Here is a 21,266-nt window from a genome sequence, read left to right on the forward strand (position 1 = left end):
TAAAATTCACGGGGCTGGAGAGATGGCTCAGGGGTTAAAAGCACTGGCTGCTCACTGGGGTTCAGGGGGTTCAGTTCCCAGCACCCACAAGGTGGCTAACAACTGTAACTCCAGTTCCAGGAGATCTGTCGCCCTCTTCTGGTCTCCATGGGCACTGCACAGCTATGGTGTGGAGGAGGTGGGGAAGCCGAGCTGGGGTGTTCCAGCCTCTTGCCATCTTTGGAGGGTATGGGACCTGGTCCCTGGAATTCTTAAATGTGACCTTAAACTCTTCCTCAAACTACCCAAGTCCAGGGGCAGGGCAGAAACGCCTCTCACTGATCAGTCTATGTACAGCCTTCAAACTCACACTGCTATCATGAGAAAGACATAAACCTCCATCTACCTGCAAAGTCCTGGGGGCTGCTGGGAACCCCCACTCCACCCTGCACTGCTTCTGATCCCCACTCTCCTATCCACAGTCCTTCCTTTTTGTTAACGTTCCCAGAGGGAGTGGGACTACACAGGGAAAATGTCAGAGCTGAGGGAAAAAAGGCAGCTCTACTGACAGACTGTAGATTATTAGTTTTGCTTTCTTTTCAAAACAGAACTAATTATAAATAAGAGGCAAATATATTTTAAAATGGAAAGCAGAGGATAACTCCACAGAAAGAAAAAGCATAACTTATGACAACACATTCGTGGCTGACAGTCTCCAACGATGAACGGTAAGTGCTTCTTCCCAAGTTGGTCTGGTCTGATAGTCAGCGTGGGGAATTTCCTCACACACTCAGCACTGATACATAAAGTAAATCTCAACTCACATCCAAAACCCACAAAAGCATGTGCCAAAAATCTATTTGAAATGCTTTATGTTTTGTTTAACAAATAGATAAAATGCCTCATGGATTTGTAAATTGCACATTTTAATGTCACTCTTTAACTTCTTTCCCTCTATCCTTTACTCCTTTATATATATTTTATTATTTTTTAAAAATTTTGTATGTATGAGTGCATTGCCTGCATGTACGTGAGTGCACCCGTGTCTCGCAAAGCCCGAAGAAACAAGAATAGGGCATTGGACCCCCTGGAACTGGAGTTACGGTGTTCATTAGCTCCCATATGAGTGCTGGGAACTAAACCTGATGATGGGGAGGGAGTCGTGTTCGTCCAGTGCATGTCCGGTGAGGTCTCAGCTTTTAGACACTCTGCTGTGTGTACACATGGTATCCTGTGAGGCCCTAATTGAAGCAGCCCTGCCTTAGGCACTCAGCCCTCTAACACTGACGGAAGCAACGTGAGGTCTGCAGATCTCATCTCCTGGACGCACAGTCCTGAACACAGTAGTGTCCTGGGAGACCCCTGAGTGAGGCAGCCCCTCCTGTCGGTGCAGAGCCACCTGATTCCGGGAGAACAGTGAGCTCTGCAGGCCTCGCCGTCTGTGCTCCTCGCTGTCCTCTCCCCCTGCTCTGCTCCTGGCTTCAATCTTGGGCTGTCCGGGTTCCTGGGGACACACACAGCCCCTTCTTCCCAGGGACAGATCCAGGTTCCAGAAACCTCCCAGTTAGATTTCCCTTGATGTTATATTGGACAGAAGTGAGTCAGACCACCAAAAGAATTGCAAATAAGAACAGAGGGAGTGTGGTGAGCTTGGCTGGGTCACTGGGAGACAGAATGGACATGGGGAGTGGGCTCAGCGCTGTGGCACTCATCAGCAGAGTGGCTGCTCTCTGAGGAACAGGTATTTGCACTGAGCAAGCCCAGAGTTGAGCAGCAATTTTCACAGCAGTTCTTTACTCAAAGAGCCCTTCTTCAGGATGACTGACTAATATTCACAAGGCACACTATCATTTGGCTAACATCCCTCAAATGATAGTCAATAAACCGGGCCTTACATATTATGGGATGGTAAATCTTCACTGGCAACTTGACTAACTTTAGAATCTCCATGGAAACGACTCTAGGTGTGTCTATGAAGGCATTTCCAGAAAGGCTTAACTGAAGAGGGAAGGCCCACTCTGGGTGTGGGTGGACATCCCGTGGGGTCGGTGGGGTTAGGGTTAGCGGTCCAGGACCGAATAAAAAGGAAAAAGTGAGCTGAGCACCAGCATTCATCTCTGTCTGGGAACGCCATGTGACCAGCTGCCTCCCTCCAGCCACTATGCCTTCCCGCCATGATGGACTGCACCCTCAAATTGCGCCCAAATCAACTCTGCCGTGAGTTGCTTTTACCAGCTCTTCTGTCACAGCAACAAGAAAAAGTAACTAATACAACAAGTTTCGATGGGACCTGCCAGCTCTCCTTGCCCAGAATCATACTGCTGAGCAGCAGCACTTAGAATTCCCCGGGAAGTTTCTCTCTTGCCTTGCAGGTCTCTCTCAATAGGGAGTATGTTCTGATCTTGGCCTCCAGCTCTGTGTAGCCCAGATGACCAGAGGGTCTGGGGAAATCTGCCCCACTGGCCCTTACTTCCAAGAGTCTAAATTCATCTGATGGTTTTTGTTGCTGCTGCTGTTCCTCTGAGATGGGCTCACATGGCTCAGCTGGTCTTGAACTCATTAGACAGCTGAGGATGACCTTGAACTCCTGATCCTCCTGCCTCTTCCTCTTGAGTGCTGGGATTACAGGCATATGCATCACCATGCTGGTTCTATTTGATGACTTCTGAGCCACACACTTCACAATGTATCCAAAGCCATATTTCTCTATTGGACATAAAAAGCAGTATTGACTGTTTTCTACAGAAATATTTTCTGGACACATAACAAAAACTAATAACGGGAGCTGAAAGCAATTGTAGCCACCAACATGGCACTGGTTCTTAGATGGCTTCATGAAGCAGCCGTGCTGGGGATACTGCACCTGTCACAATGTGTGCTTCTACCGCTGCCAACCCTGGGCTGGCTTTGCTAAGGGGGTTGTCAAAGCAACTGCAGATCACTGAACAGCTGTGTTGGAAACCAAGCTCCCCTCGGTCTCTGTAAACCCATCTGTCCAGTGATGGGCTCTCCAACGACCCACCCAGAGATTGGTCCTATCTCAGTGCACCCAGCAGGAATAAACAGCAGGAAACTGTTTACGGGCACTTTTATAAAATGTGTCACCTGCGAGGAAGTGTGGCGATTCCCTGAAATGTTTAATAACAAAATACTCATGTTGAATTTTCAAGAAAAATAAATATCACCTGTCATGTGGATGAATCACTGGTATTTCAACTTGAAAGCTAAGTTTAAAATCAAAGCCGCTATCACACTATCTAAGGCATCCAGCCAAAGTCCTAGAATTACTGCAAACTGGAAAAGCACATTTATAAAATGTTACTGACTCCATCAAAGCAGGTAGATACACATTTGGGGGCCTTTTCTTTATAGAGCAAAGAGCAGGGCTGAAGGTGGGCATCTGAGGAGGGGTCAACACCTCAGTGACGGACCACAGCATTCTACCCTGAGGTGCTCTGTCTTTCACTGATGTAGAACATCCACAAAGAAATGAGGTAGGTGGCAGTGATTCCAGTAGGGGGGGTGAGGGCTGGAACCGCAGAGTAACTGAAGCATATTCATACAAAAGCAAAAGGGTGGGCTGGGGAAATGGCTCAGTGGTTAGAGCACTTGCTATGCACAAGTGTAAGGACTGGAACCTACTAAATGCTGGGGGGTCTGGTGGCCCACCTAAAATTACAGTTCTTGGATCCCTTGAAGCTGGTCAGACAGACTGGCTGAATTGGGAGCTCTGGGTTCAACTAAGAGAGCCTGTGTCAATGAATAATGTGGAAGGTAATCAAGGAGAATCCCAACCCCAACCTTGGGCCTCCATATGCATGTGAACACACATACATGTCTACTCACACACGTGAACAGGTTTATACACATGTATACCACACACACATACATTTTTAAAAGGGCAATCACCATAACCTTTACTTGCTCAGAAATATGGTGCACTGTCTTTGCACATGGTACTGTACCATGCTGAGCACTGAAGGAGACCCCGGGCATGCCTCTAGAGGCTCACAGCCTAGCAAATGTGAGAATCAGCAATTACTGAAACACAAGCAAGCCCACTACACATGTGTTTCCTAGATCATGCACAAGACTTTTAGAAATATACATATTCTGGGCCACCAAGATGGCTCAGTGGGTAAAAGTGCTTGCTGTGAAGTCCTGACAACCTGGGTTTGATCCTGGGAACCCACATGGTAGAAGGTGAGAACTGATACTAAAAAGTTGTCCTCTGACCTCCACATGCGTGCTGTGGCACATGTGCTAATAATACCAAAATCTTTTTTAAAAGATATTTTATTTTTTATTTTTATTTTATGTGTATGAGTGTATTACCTGCATGTAAGTGCACTCATGTAGTGTAATACTCTCGGAGGTCAGAAGACGGAGTCAGATCTCCTGAAAGTGGAATTACTGATGGTTGTTAGCCGTCATGTGGGTGCGGGGCATCAAACCCAGGTCCTCTGCAAGAGCAGTCAGTGCTCTTAACCACTGAGCCATCTCTTCTACCCTAACAAAATCTTTTTTAAAACACACAAAAAATGAAAGCATTCTATCTGGTGTGTAGTTCCAAGGAAGGGAGGGAGGAAGGGAGGGAGGGAGGGAGGGAGGAAGTAAGGGAGGGAGGAAGTAAGGGAGGGAGGAAGGAAGGAAGGAAGGAAGGAAGGATGGAAGGAAGGAAGGAAGGAAGGAAGGAAGGAAATCTGGTCAAAATGGGTGCTGTGCGTTTGGTCCTCCGTTTCTCCCCAGGCCCTGCATTGATGAAAGCTGTCTGCAAACACTCCATGCTCTGACCCACAGCCCACCCTTCTGAAGAACAAACTGGATTGGAAGGCACTGCCCCCAAATGAGAATTTAAAATTAGCTACTGACCAAAACCGATGCAATTGATGACTCAGATTGAAATTTTTGTTAAGGATAACGATCTTTCAAACAACAAGCCCAGAAGTAACTGAAAACAAACACCCTTGGAGGAGTGGCTCTCCCAGCTTTCACAGCAACACGGATCCTACGTTAACTTCCTCAGGCTCTGCGCTCAGCAAAACTCAAGTAACAAGGCAAACGGTAAATTTACTGCAGCATTTTACATTTTCCCTCAGAAAAGATGGGCAGTTATGTTGCTACCCAAAGATGGGCAGTTATGTTGCTGCCCGTAACCTACATATTAAAAGAGAAAAGTAGCAGTAAAACTGCTTAACCAAGTCCTCAAAATAAGAAGGGCCCTGAACATGTACTTAGAACTATAATTCTGAAAAATGACTAAATGACTTTTTCTCTTAAACACACTAAAGGAAGCTGCAATCACACAGCTCTTTATCGAATCTTATTTGCTCACCGTTAAAGAGAAGCCTAGGTAAACACATTTTAGATGTGCAACATTCTCTTCTCAAACAAGCTCCATGGCAACCGTTTCTCTCGAATTGGTCTTTTCTTACTCTTTTCTGAAAGGAATTTACATGGGAGACCAGGGAGCCAAGTGCTTTTAGCACAAGCATGAGGACCTGAGTTCAGATCTCTAGCATTCATGGGAAATGCCAAGGTTGTGGTGGGGAGGGGGTCCCTGAAGCTTGCTGGCAGGCCAGGCTAGTCCATTAGTGAGTCCCAGGTTTGCAGAGACCCTATCTCAAAAAACAAAAGGGAGAATGACACTGACCTCTGCCCTCCACATGCCAAGTGCACATACGAGCATGCATATATACACACACAAATACTTACACACAGAATACACAAATACACCCAGAAAAAAATATAAATGTTTTCTACATTAAAAAAAAAAAAAAAACAACACTAAGTGAGGGCTGGAGAGACGGCTCAGCAGTTAAGAGCACTGTTGCTCTTGCACAAGACCCGGGTTCGAATACGAGCACCCATACGGTAGCTAACTGTCTGCAACTCCAGTTTTAGGGGATCCAACCCCCTCTTCTGTCCTCCCCAGGCATTGCACAACATGGCTGCACTTACATGTATGCAGACATAATGCTCATACACATAAAATAAAAATAAATTCATTCATTAATTAAAAAACCTAACAAAACACTAAGTCTTCTTTCCTTGAAAGGTTGTAAAGACTGAGCTAGGATTTCTGGTAGCAGTGGACTGAGTTGTGTGGCTCAGCCTCCTCACTGGGATCAGCCACAGAATTGGACGAAGTGCAAACAGAAGACCAGCGTCTGTGATGCTGCTGCTGACCAGCTGGTCGGGCAGCAGAGGAGCTAGGACGGCATCCTCCCTAGGGAAAGAGGCCCAGCTCTCCACCATTCCAACTCCTGACTGGAAGATAAGCTAACGATAACCAGGCATATTACCAGCTATGAAACATATGACTGAGAATTAAGAGAAACTACAGGTAATAAAAACAGAAACAAAGGTGAGTCAGAAAACTAAGGAGTCAGGAACAGACTTCAAAGAACACACACTTCAGGGCTAGAGAGATGGCTCAGGGGTGAAGAGCACTGGCTGCTCCTGCACAGGACCCTGGTTGAATTCCCAGAACCCACATGGCAGCTAACAACCAAATGTAACTCCGGTTCCAGGGGCTCCGATGCCCTTTACTGGCCACTGGGAACATTGAGAGCACATGGTTGCTATATACATACAGTAAAAACATTCATACATAAAATAAAATAGATAACTCAAAAAAATTTTAACAAATAAGCATACTTCATGTGGTCAAAAACTGAAAGTAATTCAGAACAATCTGCTCTGACAGGCCTACTCTGTAGTGCGGCTCAGATGGGCCCCAAGAGACATCGGAGTTTCAAGCTGTGTTCATAGCCAGTGTCTGCACGCACACCAGTTCTCAAAGAAAACAGGCTGTGCTCTGGAACCCCAGGACAGTAAGGTTCACGTGAGGAACTTCTATTTAGTTCAGCGATCCGGTCCTTCTACAACCTTACAATTAGCTTTTAATATCAACAAACAGAATCCAAGGTTTTGCTGACTCATAACAACATCAGATGTCAAATTCCTCTCCTTGCCCTACCTCAAAGATCTGCATGGGACAGGAGATGGCTCAGCAGCTAAGAGCACCGGCTGCTGTTACAGAGGACCCAGGTTCAGCTCCCGGCACCCACATGGCAACTAACAACAGGCCACAACTCCAGTTCCAGGGGATCCAACACCCTCTTCTGGCTCCCTCAAGCATGATATGATATAAGAGAACTTATATACATGTAGGCAAAACACTCAAACACATAAAATAAAAACAAATAAAAAATTTAAGTCTTGTATTAAGAAATTCATCATCTTTCTAACAACCATTCACCTCTCCATGTCGTCATCAAAAACTGCAGTTCTGAAACCCAAGTCCTAAGCGATCCCATCTGAGCAGTCATGGCCCTGGATTATCAGGCAGTTTCCCCATGATTCTGAGTCCAAGTGCACCACCCACTGTGTGAGCCTCATGAAAATGGTGAGTCTCGTAGTTTTACGTCAGGCCTTGGTTTATTCACAAATGAAGGACATCTGGGCACTTACTCCTGCCTCGTAAAATACGTATTCAGATTATAGTACGGCAACAGATACTGGCCTCTACTCTGCTTAGGAGCAGCGGGAGGCGTGTTCATAGCCAGACATGTGCTGACAAAGTGACAGGAGGAAGTGTGGCCTGTCAATGCTGACTCTTCATCCTGAATGGCACCAGGGCTCTAAGTTCATTTTCGCACTGCCCCAGTCACCTGTAATCTGTCTTAAACAAATACAAGGTGTGTGACTACTTCACGGTTCCTTAACCAGAATAGAAATTATGACAGTGCACATGTGAAAGTTTGAAGTAATTTTTCCTCACACTTACCTTCTGTGCTTTCCCACTTTTCTTTGGCTCCTCTTGAGGTCTGACAGGGCCGGTACACCAGCTGTCTGAAACATCAGGCCTCGCTGGTCCATCTTTAACACCTAAAACCCAAGTAGCCTGAAAGTTAGTTAGAACTTACATGGACTGACTACAAGTTCAGGTTAAAGCAAAACAAAAATTAAACATTGTATTTATGCCTAATAGAAACAGGAAACCACAGGCTCTTTAAATTACCACTATATCCACCTCTATAAGATCCAGTTAGAGGGCTGTGGGGATGGCTCAGTGGGCAGAGCACTTGCCGTGTGCGTGTGAGAACTAGTGTTTGGATTCCCAAAACCCACACAAGTGTCAGGTGGGAACGGCAGCCTGCCTATAATTCCAGGACTTGAAAGGCAGAGACGGGGGGATGATCCCTAGAGCAAGCTAGCTAGCCAGACCGCCAGACTAACCCTGGCAGTGAGTTTTCTGGGTTCAATACACATGTGTATATACACATACAAATGCTCAAAAAAAAAATAAATCCACTTAGAACTTCAGGTGCCTTCCTGCAAACAACACAAGCAATTGACTCAACTGCCCAAACAATCCTGCCAATTTGGCTGCAAGGTCTCAGCGCGTCACACTTGCATGCAGGCACTCACTGTATGTACATTACAAAATGATAATACAATCCAAGCTAGTAGACAACACACTTATTAGCTGTAATATGTTAACTCGGTTTGGGGTTTGCTTTTTCTAGAATTCTGTTTTCCACACGAAGTTTCAGGTTTCAATCTACACGTTTTGCTCCCTGCAGATTTTCACATGAAAACAACTTACTGCCATAGTCACGTGAGTGAAGACTCCATCAAATGCAACTAGACACCAGCCCGGAGGAAGGCAGAGTGTGCGAGTGAGCTCCCCTGCTGCCTCACCTGGTATGAGCTCCTGCCACTTACTTTACAGTTAGTTGGGCTTTTTAGGGAGGACACAGGTGGCACTCGCATGGGCCACGATGCACCTGTGACAGGAAGGGTGGGCGGCAGCGGAGAACTACCCAGGTTTGAAGAGTCTGACTTAAAAACTTCCATTCTTCAAAAACAGACTTCTTTCTAAATAAAAAATTAGGGTAGCAGGGCTGAAGAGATGACTCAGTGGTTAAGAGAGACACTGCTCTTGCAGAGGACCTCAAGTCAGTTCCCAGAACCCACATCAGTATGTGTGGCGACTCACACCATCTGTAACTTCAACTCCAGGGGGAATCCAATGCCTCTGGCCTCCTCAGGTACCTGCACACATGAGCACATACCCACACAGACACACAAGTATGTACAATTAAATTAAAAATAAATCTTTAAAAATTAGGCCTGCAAGATGGCTCAGTAGGTAATGGCACCGGCTGCTAAGCCTGAGGAGAGACTGATTTCAGTCTCCCAGTCCCACATGGCAGGAGAGAACAGACTCCTGAAAGTTGTTCTCTGACTTCCACTCGCACCCACACACATACACACAATAAATGTAAAGATGAATCAATCAATTAAAAAAGTACAGGACAGTAACAGTGAAGCATTTTTCTGAATTCAAACTAGCTGTTATTTGCATCCTGGGCCCTATAAATATTTTAAGGTCAACATTCTTTGCCTATAAATGTCTAAGCTGGATCCCCTTGGAGACAAACCAATCGCACATGGATCTGCTTCCTCTTCAGCGGTCACGTCTTCTGTATGTCTGTCCTAGATAACAGCCACCCACTGAAACCTCCAATCAGCTAAATGACTACAAGGTCTCAGCGTGTCAAATGAAGGAGGATGGACTGGAGCAAGCGGGCTGGTAGGGTACAAGGCATGATAGTTTTTTCTCAGATCCAGCAAAGTTTCTCATTCTGTAAGGACATCAACATTTCTGTATTGCTTCCTAACACTTTCAACAATCTTTTTTTTTATTGCTTTCACAGCTCTAACCTAGCATGGAATATGGACAGCATTTGTTTAATCATCTTTCAGATCTACCATTAAAAGCAGTTAAAGGACTATAATACTCATATCTACTATGCATTTTTCCTTTTAAATACAAATATTAATTTAAAGCAAGACTACATCAAAATAAAAATTAGTGAGCTAGGTCGGGTGTGGTACCCATGCCTTTGATTCCAGCACTTACCAGGCAGAGGCAGGAGGATCTCTCTTGAGATCAAGGCCAGCCTGGTCTACATAGTGAGTTCCATGCTAGCTGGGGCCACAGGGAGACCCTGTCTCAAACAAACAAACAAACCAAACCTAGTGGACTACAGACACAGTATGCAGTCTCCTTTTGTTTACTGAATCATGAATAAGCCTGGGCTTCCTAATACACTTAAAAAAAGCTGTTTGGCAGCCACTTGTCGCACCTCTTGCCCAATGAGACAGAGTACGAAGCATTCTTAGTACAAAGCACCATGAACTGCATCCTCATCTAAAGCAGGACACACTGCCGCTGCTGCAGAGTTTTGTGTCCCACCAACAATGCAGTCACAGCCTAAAGAGCTTCATCACTTTCACCGCTGTAGGCTCTGCCACAGTAGTTTGCCAGTTTCCTCTGGGGAGGCCATCAGGTAACCAAGAGCGGCTGGGGGCACTGTGCTTCCCATGCCAGTGTGGGGCGCCTGCTTGCTAGATGTCAGTAGACAAACGTGCACCGCCGTCTGCAGCCCTCCCGCCTCTGGGCTCTACCTGTCTGCTGCTGTTTCCCCAGGCTGTCACGCCTATTTGCTTTTCCTGGTGATGTCATCATTTCTCATGAAGCCATTCATCTTTGGATTACTAATTCAACATCTCTTATACAGACCTCCTGGCTAGACCATGAGTAGATGGATGCAACTAGCTGATGGACACAGTCTGAGTGTCTTGGGTAAATTGCAGTCCATGTGCTCACAGTCCTCTCTAAAGCTGTTACTCCAATACACTAGTGTGATGACTGTCTTAAAATACCACCAGCTGGGTGATTGGAACAATAGGTATTTTCCATTTTGGAGATTGGGAAGATTCTGATCTTGACTGGCTTCCAACTCACGATTGGGCTCTGATGAGGGCCCTCCTCCTGGCTTTCAGATGCCCATCTTCTTGCTCCAACTTCATGTAGTAGAGACAGAGGGAGCAAGCCTTCTTGTATCTCTTACCTTCTTAGGGGCCCAGCCTTATGATCTCATCTAAATGTAATTTTCTCCCCAACACCCAATTTCCAAATACTCTCATTCAGGGTCAGGTTTGCAGCTCTAACACAGGAGTTTCGGGAAGACACAGTTCTTACGATCTCCCTACCAAAACCCAGAAAACGGAGACTTCTCTTGTTTCACTCTAAAGCTTACTATACACATGCTCTATTGTTGTCACAAAATAACCAAATACAGCTTTAAAAAAAAAAAGAGCTAGCTGTGCCAGGTCCCACAGTACGCTCCTGGAATCAATCCCAGCACCCATGAGGCTGAGGCAGGGAGATGGCCACAGGTTTGAGCCAGCCTGGGTTACAGACTGCGACAATGTCTAAAGAACTAAAAGTCAGAGAAAAACAAACAAACAATAAAACAAAGCCATAGCTCAAGGACAGTTAGGAGACAGTCACTCTATCACCTTTGATGTGGATTAGTGAGGTCACTAGTCAGGCACCAGCACAGATGGCAGGAAGGACAGGCATCTTAGCACCACCCACAAGGTAGGCTTGGCTGAGTCCTGAACACTCAACAACCGTAAGACAATGGGAAGGATCTTAAAAGACACTTAGCAGAGCTCCTTCCTGTCTCTACCTTTGGGAAACAAGCAAGGCACTCAGCTCTGCACAAATCCAGCTCAGTTTAGGCCACTCACTTACCCATTACAGAACAAGCTCACTTGGTCTTGAAAACAAAAGAAAATCTGATCATGATCTTCAATACTGTGCAAGTTTTTCTTCAATAGTCATCTCAGAGACCATTAAAATAGGAGTTTTACAGTTTCTACGCTCTATAAATTTATGGCTGGGAGTTTCCTTCACTTCTTGAACTCCCTGAGGCTTGGATATGGGTTATCTTGGCAGAACCTTCTCGGCTTAACAAGCTTCATATCAACACAATCTCTCACAGTGTCTATCTCAACGCCTTGGACGTGGTGGATGCAGAATAAACAACTGACACAAAATGAATCAGCAGAAGTGAATCAAGTCATCAACTACATGACCCGTGCCCCCCTGCCCTGCTTTCCTATCAGGGCTGAGTAGTCCACAGGGAGCTGTTTAGACGGCCTACAGTCTTACATCCTAGTGAGTGGGGCAGGCGGCCAGAGAGAGAGCATGGAGAGAAACACTCCTCTGGAAACACTGATGAATTATTCAAATTGACTATAAGTGCAATTACTCTTTAATTTCAAAATTTAGGAATACACACACACACACACACACACACACACACACACACACACCTGTTTGCTTTAATGTCAAGTGCTCCTGATACAAGCACAAGGATTGAGTCCTCACCACACGAAGGCTGGGTGCGCTGGCACATGTTTGCAGTCCCAGTGCTGGGTAGGCAGAGGCAGGAGGCTTCCCAGGGCTTGCTAGCCAGCCAGCCTAGTGGAATTGGGGCACTCCAGATCCAGCCAAACACCTGAAGTCAGCCTCTGGCCTGCACATCCACGTGCGCATGTGCATATGGTTCCTCAGTCTCAGGAACTCCACAAACCCCAGGAGCCCCAGACCCCAGTGAGAAACTGCATCTCAAAAAAGGAAGGTGGAGACTCCTGAGGGACGGCACCTAGGCTGACCTCTGGCTTCCACATGCACACGTCCATATATGCACAGAGAGAAATACTCAAAATATGAGAAATGCTCCATATCAAGTGAGTGTTTAAACACCTATGACTGTGCTTGGGTTTAACGCTTAGAAAGTTGTTTATGAAAGTTTTAATAAATTCAGTTTTTAAAATGGCACAACTAATAATGCTCCAACGAATGCAACCAAACGGTACAATTATCCAGCTTTCTCATATTGAGGTAAATCCCAGTGAATATAAAAGTCATTCTCTGCTTTGGGACTATCAACTAACTTTTGTGACTATTGGGTAATTTGCCTATAATTCTCCAATAAAGTTATATCCTAAATGAACACCACTCTGAACCACACGAGTAATTTTTCTCAGTAGGCATCTGTGAGTTCACGTCATTTCCCCTTGAAGGCGAGGGCGCAGCCTCATCGTCCTTCAGACCTTGAGCTGCTATAGGCAGTGAGCTCCAGCCACCCGAGATCAGCACAGGCAGCTCCTGTTTCTTCCATCAAAGACCAACACAGATGAAACGTTTTGCTAAAATGGCTGCAACGCAATTAGAATCCTTTGGCCCGGTTTGGCCCCATGGAAAACACCCTTCAGGAGAGGTCGATTCCCGGCTGAACATCTACCACACTTCAGGTACAACCCCAAGTCCACAAGCCTATTTTGGGGATGCTGTGCCAACTGCCAACCTGGGTGAAACAAATGAGCCATAGCTGGTGAAAGCACTTTAACGATGTCAGAAAGCTTCTCATTGGGTAAGTTCACGGACTCAAGAAGAATGGATTGGCTGAAATATCACAGGGCACTCCCAAGTCAAGTTTTGATCCCTAAATGCCCTATGATAAAGTTCTGAGTCTAAGGACATCTGGTAGCCTGAGGCTGACAGTACGTTTATAGGCTTGCCCCTAGAATACCGACTGTTTTCTACCAAGCCCTCGATAAGACAGGACAGTGAGTGAAGGGACCGAGGCTGGCTGCAGCGTATCTGTCTGTTTGGAGCCCTCTTCCCCATCTGCTTGTCAACAAACGTTTACAAATGTCTATGTGTCTGAAACTCGCCTTCCTTAAGATCTGGTAGCCAGACCTGCTGGAAGAACAGTGGTCCGTCATCAACCTCCAACAGCTGGTAACTATGTAAAAGAAACCAGGAGTTGGGGAAACAGCCAAGCTGCTTAGATAAGTGAACACACATGTATAAAATGCTGACATGTACGATTCCATCACACATAGTACAGGAAAAAAATCTGCACTAAATCAATGTCCAGGAATCGGGCATAGTGTAGAAAGGATTTACGCTGCTGATACCCAAGTGGGACCTACAAAGCCTGGCCAGATTCATTAGGGGGAGGCAATTGCGATCCCCACTGCAAACCACAGTGCTCAGGACAACTAGTCAGTGTTATCTACTGGGCAACTCAGATTGACGTCACGTGGGAGCAGAGCTGTGGTCTGCTGTGTTGGGGAAGGAGGGAAATCATCTCAATAAAAATCAAGCTGCTTTATCCATGTTCTGCCTGGCACTGTCAAAAGCTGGAATGAAGCTAGGTACAGCACTACACACCTATGGTCTTGGGAGCCCAGAGGCTGACACAGGCGGATTGCTTACTGGAGGCCAACATGGGCTACATGGTAAGAGATTGTCTCCAAAATAGCAATAAATACTGAGAAAACAAAAATCAAGCTCTCTATCCCCACAGATTTGCTGTTAACATTTTTCCTACTCACAGACTACAGTTTGTCTTGAAGAGTTTCCCAGATCTGACATTAGAACATCCTAACTGCAAGATCCCTCTACATACGTGCACAAGAGCTTCCTTCCAGCTTCCGCGAGTGGTGAATGTGCAAGGTAAACCGCTGGAAGGCCGGCCTCAAGAGAAGAATGCAGCAGACCCCCAGAAACGCTGCCTGGGCAGGGGGCAGGCTTAATGGAAACCATCTTTCCGTGAACCAGTGTCAGACTTGGGTGTTTGTGACAGGGCATCTTCAAAGAATATTTGAAATCAAGCCTGGTGATGGGAAACTCACCTGTTTGAGCCCTGATTAACTCAAATGTTATTCATTCTCCCCCTTACATACATAAGTCCTTAAATATATCAATGTACCCCACAAACCCTAAAGTATGTATTGACTGTTTGACCCATTACAAAAAACCTTACTGGCTAAACTAAAGAAATGAACATCTACTGTGACCAACATGGAAACCCATCTAACACACTGGGTTTTAAAAAGCCTGATTTAAGGCAATGGGATACTATAATCTATGCATGCGCAAGCATCCCCTTTAGTATCTGCTTGCATCTGTATATTGTACGCACAAAGTATCTGGGAGGAAACACACTGTTGACAGTAACTGCTTCTAGCAGATGCTAAAACCACTGTTTGTTCTTCAAAGTATCCAGGGTGACACTGAAAACAATCAGACTTGGTTACTCCCTGCTCAAAATCCCCAGTGGCTTCTCTTCACACTGAAAAACAAACAAGGCCAACTGCCAGCCTTGCTGGGAAGGCCCAAAAGATCTGATCCCTGCCATATCGGCCATCACATTCCCACCGCTATCTGAGGCTCAATGGATCACTGCGTGCTGGCCTCCTCCTCCCTGCAGGCCTTTTCAGGACCCTGGTACTAGCACTGGTTTGGATTTCACCAGACATGTAGAGGCCGCCTTGCCTGGTCTGTGGCTGGTGAAAGTCCCTTAGAGAAGCCTTACTGCACCCCTTAATGAACCACCTGCACTGTTGGGTGCCACAATTTAGATCACTTAATAGTCGCTAGCTGATGCCTCAGCATCCGGATTTACCATCTGACTTCGGCGAGGAATGCAGCTTCCACTGGGGGTAGGGGGCATGTTGTTCCTTCTCTACCGTCTCCCCCAAGCTAGAAGCTGCTGGAGACATAACAAGTACACAACGAACCTTTAATAGGCAGAGAGTAAAGAATACGAGATAGAAAAGTTTATTATTTTTAACAAAGGAAATTACTGGTTTATTATTCATAAAGTTAGAGAATAAAAATGTGAAAAAGAAAAGTTTATTATTGTAATGATCACTTAAAGAAACAAATCATATGTCTACCCCATTCTGTTTTACTGTCGAGTACTGAACTTCTTGGTAATCCGTTCTTGAAGCCTTACTGTATACTATCTTTTAGAGTCGATATGTGTAAGAGAGCAAAAACAGACATTGAAAAGGCTTGTTCAGCAGGAAAGAGCTGGAGGGGTCTAGATCATGCTCAGAGCATGGCAGGGGCACAAGGGGCAGGGGTGGAGCTTCTACTTCAGTGCAAGGATTTATGATTTTTATCTATGGCAGATTCCCAGGGAGCTGAGAGGCCCAAGTCCCAAATGGACTGACAGTAGACAATTTAAAACAGCCATGAGTCTATGTTACCCGTACAAAAGGAAGGGCTCAGGCTTAGGCTAGAAACCCTGTCTTTTCTTGTCCTGGGATCCAATGTTTTTGTCTTGTGAAGATGACACGATGGTTCACAGAATGTTTCCAATAAAGTCAAACAGAGCCTTGCCAGGCCCTCCCTGCCTGTGTACCAGGTAAGCTGACCCACCCTAATCATCACAGGCTTCTCTCAGGTTCCTCTGAGTCCTGAGGTGCCACCCAGTGCCTAGATCCATCACCTTCCGTGACTAACCCTGATGCTCAGGGCTGTGGACAGAGGGCTGAACCCTGGATCAAGAAACCCACCTGCTTCCAAGGACGGACGGCATACCCACAATGCTGGGGTCTAAGGTGTGTCACCCTGTTTGGAACCAGTTTTGTCCCACTTGATTTCTACTTATATATCATTAAATATTCAAAAGCTTTAAAAAAAAAGATAAAACTGAGAAGAACGCAAACTTTTAAGGCAGGACGATATGAAGTACAGAACCATTCTGCATATCTACTGTTTTAATACTAATTGTTGTGCAGTGATTTTAAAAAGTATTTTGAAAATAGGTATTATCCTAATGCAATATAAAATAGTATCTTATGAATATAATACATACTATTCTAAAGCTAAGCTGTATATTAATTGGCTTAAAATCTCAAAATTATTTACTTAATTTGAGGGAGTTTATACTCAAAGAAAAGAAAAATAATAGATGTATGATTATTTCACCCCTAGCACATCTCTGGTGGTTAAAACCATCTGAAGAGTAGAGATGATAAAGAGCTAATTTGGTCTTATTCAGATTTTAACCCATTTTTTCAATAACAATGGTCAAAGGCTAAGATCTCTTCAGTTTTGACTTCTGGAACTGAAGTGCAAAAACTGCTTTTATTCTTGTTATCTTCCTGGAACTTAAGTGCAAAACCTGTCTTTACTGTTGTCACTTCTGCTTCAACTGCTGTAGTTCTGTAGATCAGTATGCTGTTCAACAGCTAAATCATTTTACAGTTATAATTAAGTTACAGATAGGAACAAACCTGCTTCTGTGAGTGACAGGTTTAAAGCAAAAGTAGAAGTCAAATGAAGCCTGTCTTACTTGAACAAAAATGCCCTGAAAATATCTGTTTTTATTTAACATGGCTCAAAGTTTCTTCAAAAATAAATAGTGACGGCGTATTTCAGAACTTTTTCATATATTTTGCTCATAGAATTGAGGCAGTGCTACCTTAAGTTCTAGAGAAGACACCTCATCATATGTACACAGACTTTACAAACCCTCTGTGGTCACCCCTTTGTATAATCATGCTCAATGGGGCTGCAGTCCAGAAGGAAGGCACCAATCAAGCTCAGCATCACTGGTTCTTTTGATCCACAAGGATAAAGCCTGGGAAATGTACTCAGAGCAGCAGATTTGACCAGCAAGTTTAGGGCACGCCATCTACCCCTAAAGAAAGTCCTGGGAAACACCAAACTCATGTTCTTTAAAAGAAAGGGGAGGACATCATTTAACCTATACAACTTTCATAAACGTAAAATAAGAACACACAAGTACATATTTGTAGAACAAGGGTGTTGGAAAGGAGACTCACATACTTTTGCTATATCCTGTCGATACACGCTCCTTTTCTTCTCCAGATTTCTCTACATCACAATCATCTCTAGCACTGAGATGACAGCTGTGTGCTTCTCCTTTGGAAGAGACGGGCACTGGGGCAGCGGTATCCTCATTAGATGCGCTTTTTGCACCCACTGATTCTCTTGCTTCCTTACTGCTTGCCTTTGCACGAGCAGGGCCGTACCGGATGTAAGGATGGTTGCTTCCCTCCAGCCCAGTGTCCCTCAGCTGAGGCCCAGCCTGCATGCAGTGTCCAGGGCTTGCCTTAGCAGCAGGTACTCCCTGCAAAGGCATGGGACTGGAAGGTGGATTCCCTTCCCCATGGGCAGCGTTCTCATGACTAGAGCTACTTTTTGATGTTGAGTCAGTAATGCTGATGGATCTGGGCTTTTCACTTATGCAGGAAAAATCAGACTTTTCCAGTATGCTTGTTCTTTCTCGCTTTGAGAGCCCTCTGTGGCAGAACAGAGAAGGGCTTGACGGTGACTGAGCCTCAGGAGGAAGAGTCTCTGAATTCCTTTCCTTGAGATTATCAGGGGAGAAGTAGTCCTCATAAGAAGATGCCCCACCATCAAGAGTTCCCAGGGTGGTAATGGACTGCAGGCTGTGCTTGGACTTGAACAGCTTCAGGTGCAGGGCAGGCTTCCTACTGGACTTCTTCTTCTTCACTTTCTTTTTTGGAGGTGAAAAATCTGTTGACGTTCCTTTTCTCTTTGCTGAGGAATGCTTAGACCCGGAACATACCAAGTGGTCTTCTGAGGTAGAGACCGCAGGAGACGGGCTGTGTCTCTCAGCAGACATCTCCTTAGACACACATTCAGCTTGCGTTTTATCTAGGGCAGCTATGTCACCTACAGCACCTCTCTGCCAGCTGACGTCCTCCTGTGGAAGACTGCTCAGGGCTTCCTGAGGACTTGACGGACGGAGGTGACTGGATGACGCTGACTCATCAACGCTGTTTATCTTCAACATAGACGACGAAGGGCACACCTCACCCACAGTCTCATTAGCAGATAGTCCCAGTTTGCTTTCCTGATCTCCATCTATGGATTCCAAAGAGACCATCAAAAGATGAGTATGACTCTCTGGGAAAGGATCACCTGGAAAGATCAATAAAAAAGCAACTTCAAAATGTCAGCTACCATAAATGTAACTTTTGGTTAACTAGTACTTTTTCTTGAGTCCTAGGCAGGCCTTGAACTCACTCTGCAGCTCAGGCAGCCTTGAGCCTCCAGAGTAGCTTGGATTACAGCCTTGTACCACGAGGCCCAGCTTAAGTGAACTCTCCACATCATTATTCTACCCCTCTTGTTCATGCCTTTTTTTTTAAACTTTCAAAAAATTTTAAATATTTTATTATTTGTATTTTATGTGTATGTGTGTGCTGCCTGTCCCTGTGTCGTGCAATGCCCGTGGAGGTCAGAAGAGGCTGTTGGATCCCCTCCAACTGGAGTTACGGACAGTTGTTAGCTGCCATGTGGGTGCTGGGATTTGAACCCTGGTCTTCTGCAAGAATAACCAGTGTTCTTCACCACTGAGCCATCTCTCCAGCCCTTCACATCCTTTTAAGAACTCTTGAAGGCCTAAATTTTTAACTAGGAAGTCTATAGGATGGGATGAAGGAAGAGGTAGCAAATCTCTGAAAATGTTATGCAAATTTCCATATGCATGTGAGTAGTTTCCAAGCCTGTCACTAAATTCTCAGGAGGACAATATAATTCCAGAACATGAGAACATTTATTGCCTTAAGGTCAAGGTCAAGGTCAAGCTCGATCCTCTATGAAGCATTCCCCTAATTAATACAACTCACCTAGAGACCATCCTGGTCACCACTTCCTGCTCCTTTGAAAACCTGCAGCCTCCACCCAGGGCTGGCTTCCCAGTGGACACAGTGCTGGCTGAGGACCTCCACTTTAGAGATGCCACACAATGGATACAACACCGCTATTCTAACTTCTGCCTCAAGTCACTGGGGTTCAACTTTAAAAGGGAGGAGCACAGGCAATCACAGATCTTTCTGTGCATCTGTGCTCTAGGAAGGAAGGGACGGATAGGGCAGCATGATGCTGGGCTAGTGCACATGTGCCTCGAAGGCAGAAGCTGGAGAGATGTGTCAGGTTTACTGTTTTGTTTTCGGTTTTGTTTTTTGGTCTTTCTGAGACAGGGTCTCCCTATAGCCCCAACTAGCCTGGAACTCACTATGTAGACTTAGCAAACGAATACAGTGATGACACTTTTCAAAAGGCCAGTACACGGTGCAGCATATCACTAAGAGCACAAATTCTCAGTTGGACTACCCATGTCAGAAGCCTGGGTTCCAATCACAAGCAAGACTTTGCACAAGCCACCAAACCTCCCTGTGTCCCAGCTGTCTCTGTGGCAAATGGGGATGGTGATGCTGCCTACTTTCCTGAGATGGGGGCTGACAGTGAGGGCAATGCAGGGAGCCCCAGAGCAGCCTGCACATGGGAAATGAAATCAGCACTGTCATCACCATTTGCTTCTAACCTATGGGAAAGAAAGCTACCGAGCAGAAAAGAAGAGGATAAATGGGTAAATGATCCCAGCACACGCAGGCATGCCAGAGTAAACCATACACTGATAGGAAAGAAGCCTAGCGCAACTCCTCCTGAAGTTTCCACAAGATACCTGTAGCATTTCAAGCACTTTTAATTATAGCTTCTTAGGGGTTCCTGATAGCTTGCTTAGGCCCTACTACAGGCCAGGTGAGAAAAGTATCAGGAATCTGACACAAAAGGAAAGCTATATAACTTATGTATATGGTTTAAACTGCATTTGGATCAGTTCATATACAATCACAACAATTTCTAGAAATGGGCAATTTAGTCCATAGAAAGAAAACAAATTCCCAGGAAGGAACTCACAGAACCTAGACAGGGACTGTAACGCATGGCTTCTTCTGTCCTGTTCTACAACAATACCAAACTCCAGGGAAAAATCTGAGTTGTAGATTTATTCGATTATTTGAGTATTTAGAAGTAACAATATGACATCCGGGCATGGTGGTACATGTTTATAATCTCAGCACTCAGGAGGTGGAGGCAGGAGGATTGCTACAAGCTAGAGGTCAGCTAGGTCTATATAGCAAGTTCTACATCAGGCACAGCTCTACAGGGAGATGTGCACACACACAGACACATGCACACATACTTGTCAAATCTTAACTTTATCACAAGAAAAAATATTAAAATGTTACCTGAACTCAAAGATTCATGGGAAATATTCAAAGACGCTTTATACGGAATGTCGCCTTGACTCTGCTGGGACTGCGCCATCACCTGAGAAACTGACAGAAGGGTGACAGGGTATCACTGGACTGGACTTGAGAGTTTCTAGTGGAAAGGTCAACAGCAAGTCTACCCATTCTGCTCTGTGATGCCAAATACAGATTAGATTACTTCTTCTGCTCATATTCCAGGTTTAATATAAAACTATGAGTACACACACACACACACACACACACACACACACACACCCTTATAAAATATACTGCAGATAAGACTCACAAAACTAATCCCTAATTATGTCCAAAATGCATTAACTCACAGAATTACAAGTTTGATAGGATACTGAAAAGCCAACTTGCCCCAGCTTAAGCAAAGTTCAACAAATGGTTTCAGTGTGTCTTGAACACTGGGGGAACTCCTAATAGTTACTTCTGTAAGCAGAGCCCCAGTGCTCAAGTAAATACTTGGCCATTGATGTCACAAGGTCGGAGAG

The 21,266-nt window shown here is 45.2% G+C and overlaps 1 protein-coding gene across 7 annotated transcripts in view; it reads right to left on the bottom strand.

Annotated features, from left to right (window-relative positions):
• Mcph1 (microcephalin 1) overlaps positions 1-21,266 on the bottom strand; it is a 213,933-nt gene that overhangs the window by 158,515 nt on the left and 34,152 nt on the right. For 4 of the 7 annotated variants that reach the window (XM_029570467.1, XM_029570468.1, XM_008847195.3 and 1 more), the window contains exons 7-9: positions 20,743-20,832; positions 17,504-18,625; positions 7,772-7,872 (exon numbers count right to left, since the gene is read on the bottom strand). In XM_029570467.1, the coding sequence (XP_029426327.1) occupies positions 7,772-7,872; positions 17,504-18,625; positions 20,743-20,832 (1,313 nt within the window). Of the gene's footprint in view, positions 1-59; positions 2,686-7,771; positions 7,873-17,503; positions 18,626-20,742; positions 20,833-21,266 lie in introns of those variants that run through there. The other 3 variants (XM_029570465.1, XM_029570466.1, XM_029570469.1) reach the window with 2 other exon arrangements.

The sequence above is a fragment of the Nannospalax galili genome, unplaced genomic scaffold (assembly GCF_000622305.1).
Source record: "Nannospalax galili isolate Female #2095 unplaced genomic scaffold, S.galili_v1.0 scaffold1483, whole genome shotgun sequence".
In the NCBI taxonomy this organism is placed as follows: domain Eukaryota; kingdom Metazoa; phylum Chordata; class Mammalia; order Rodentia; family Spalacidae; genus Nannospalax; species Nannospalax galili.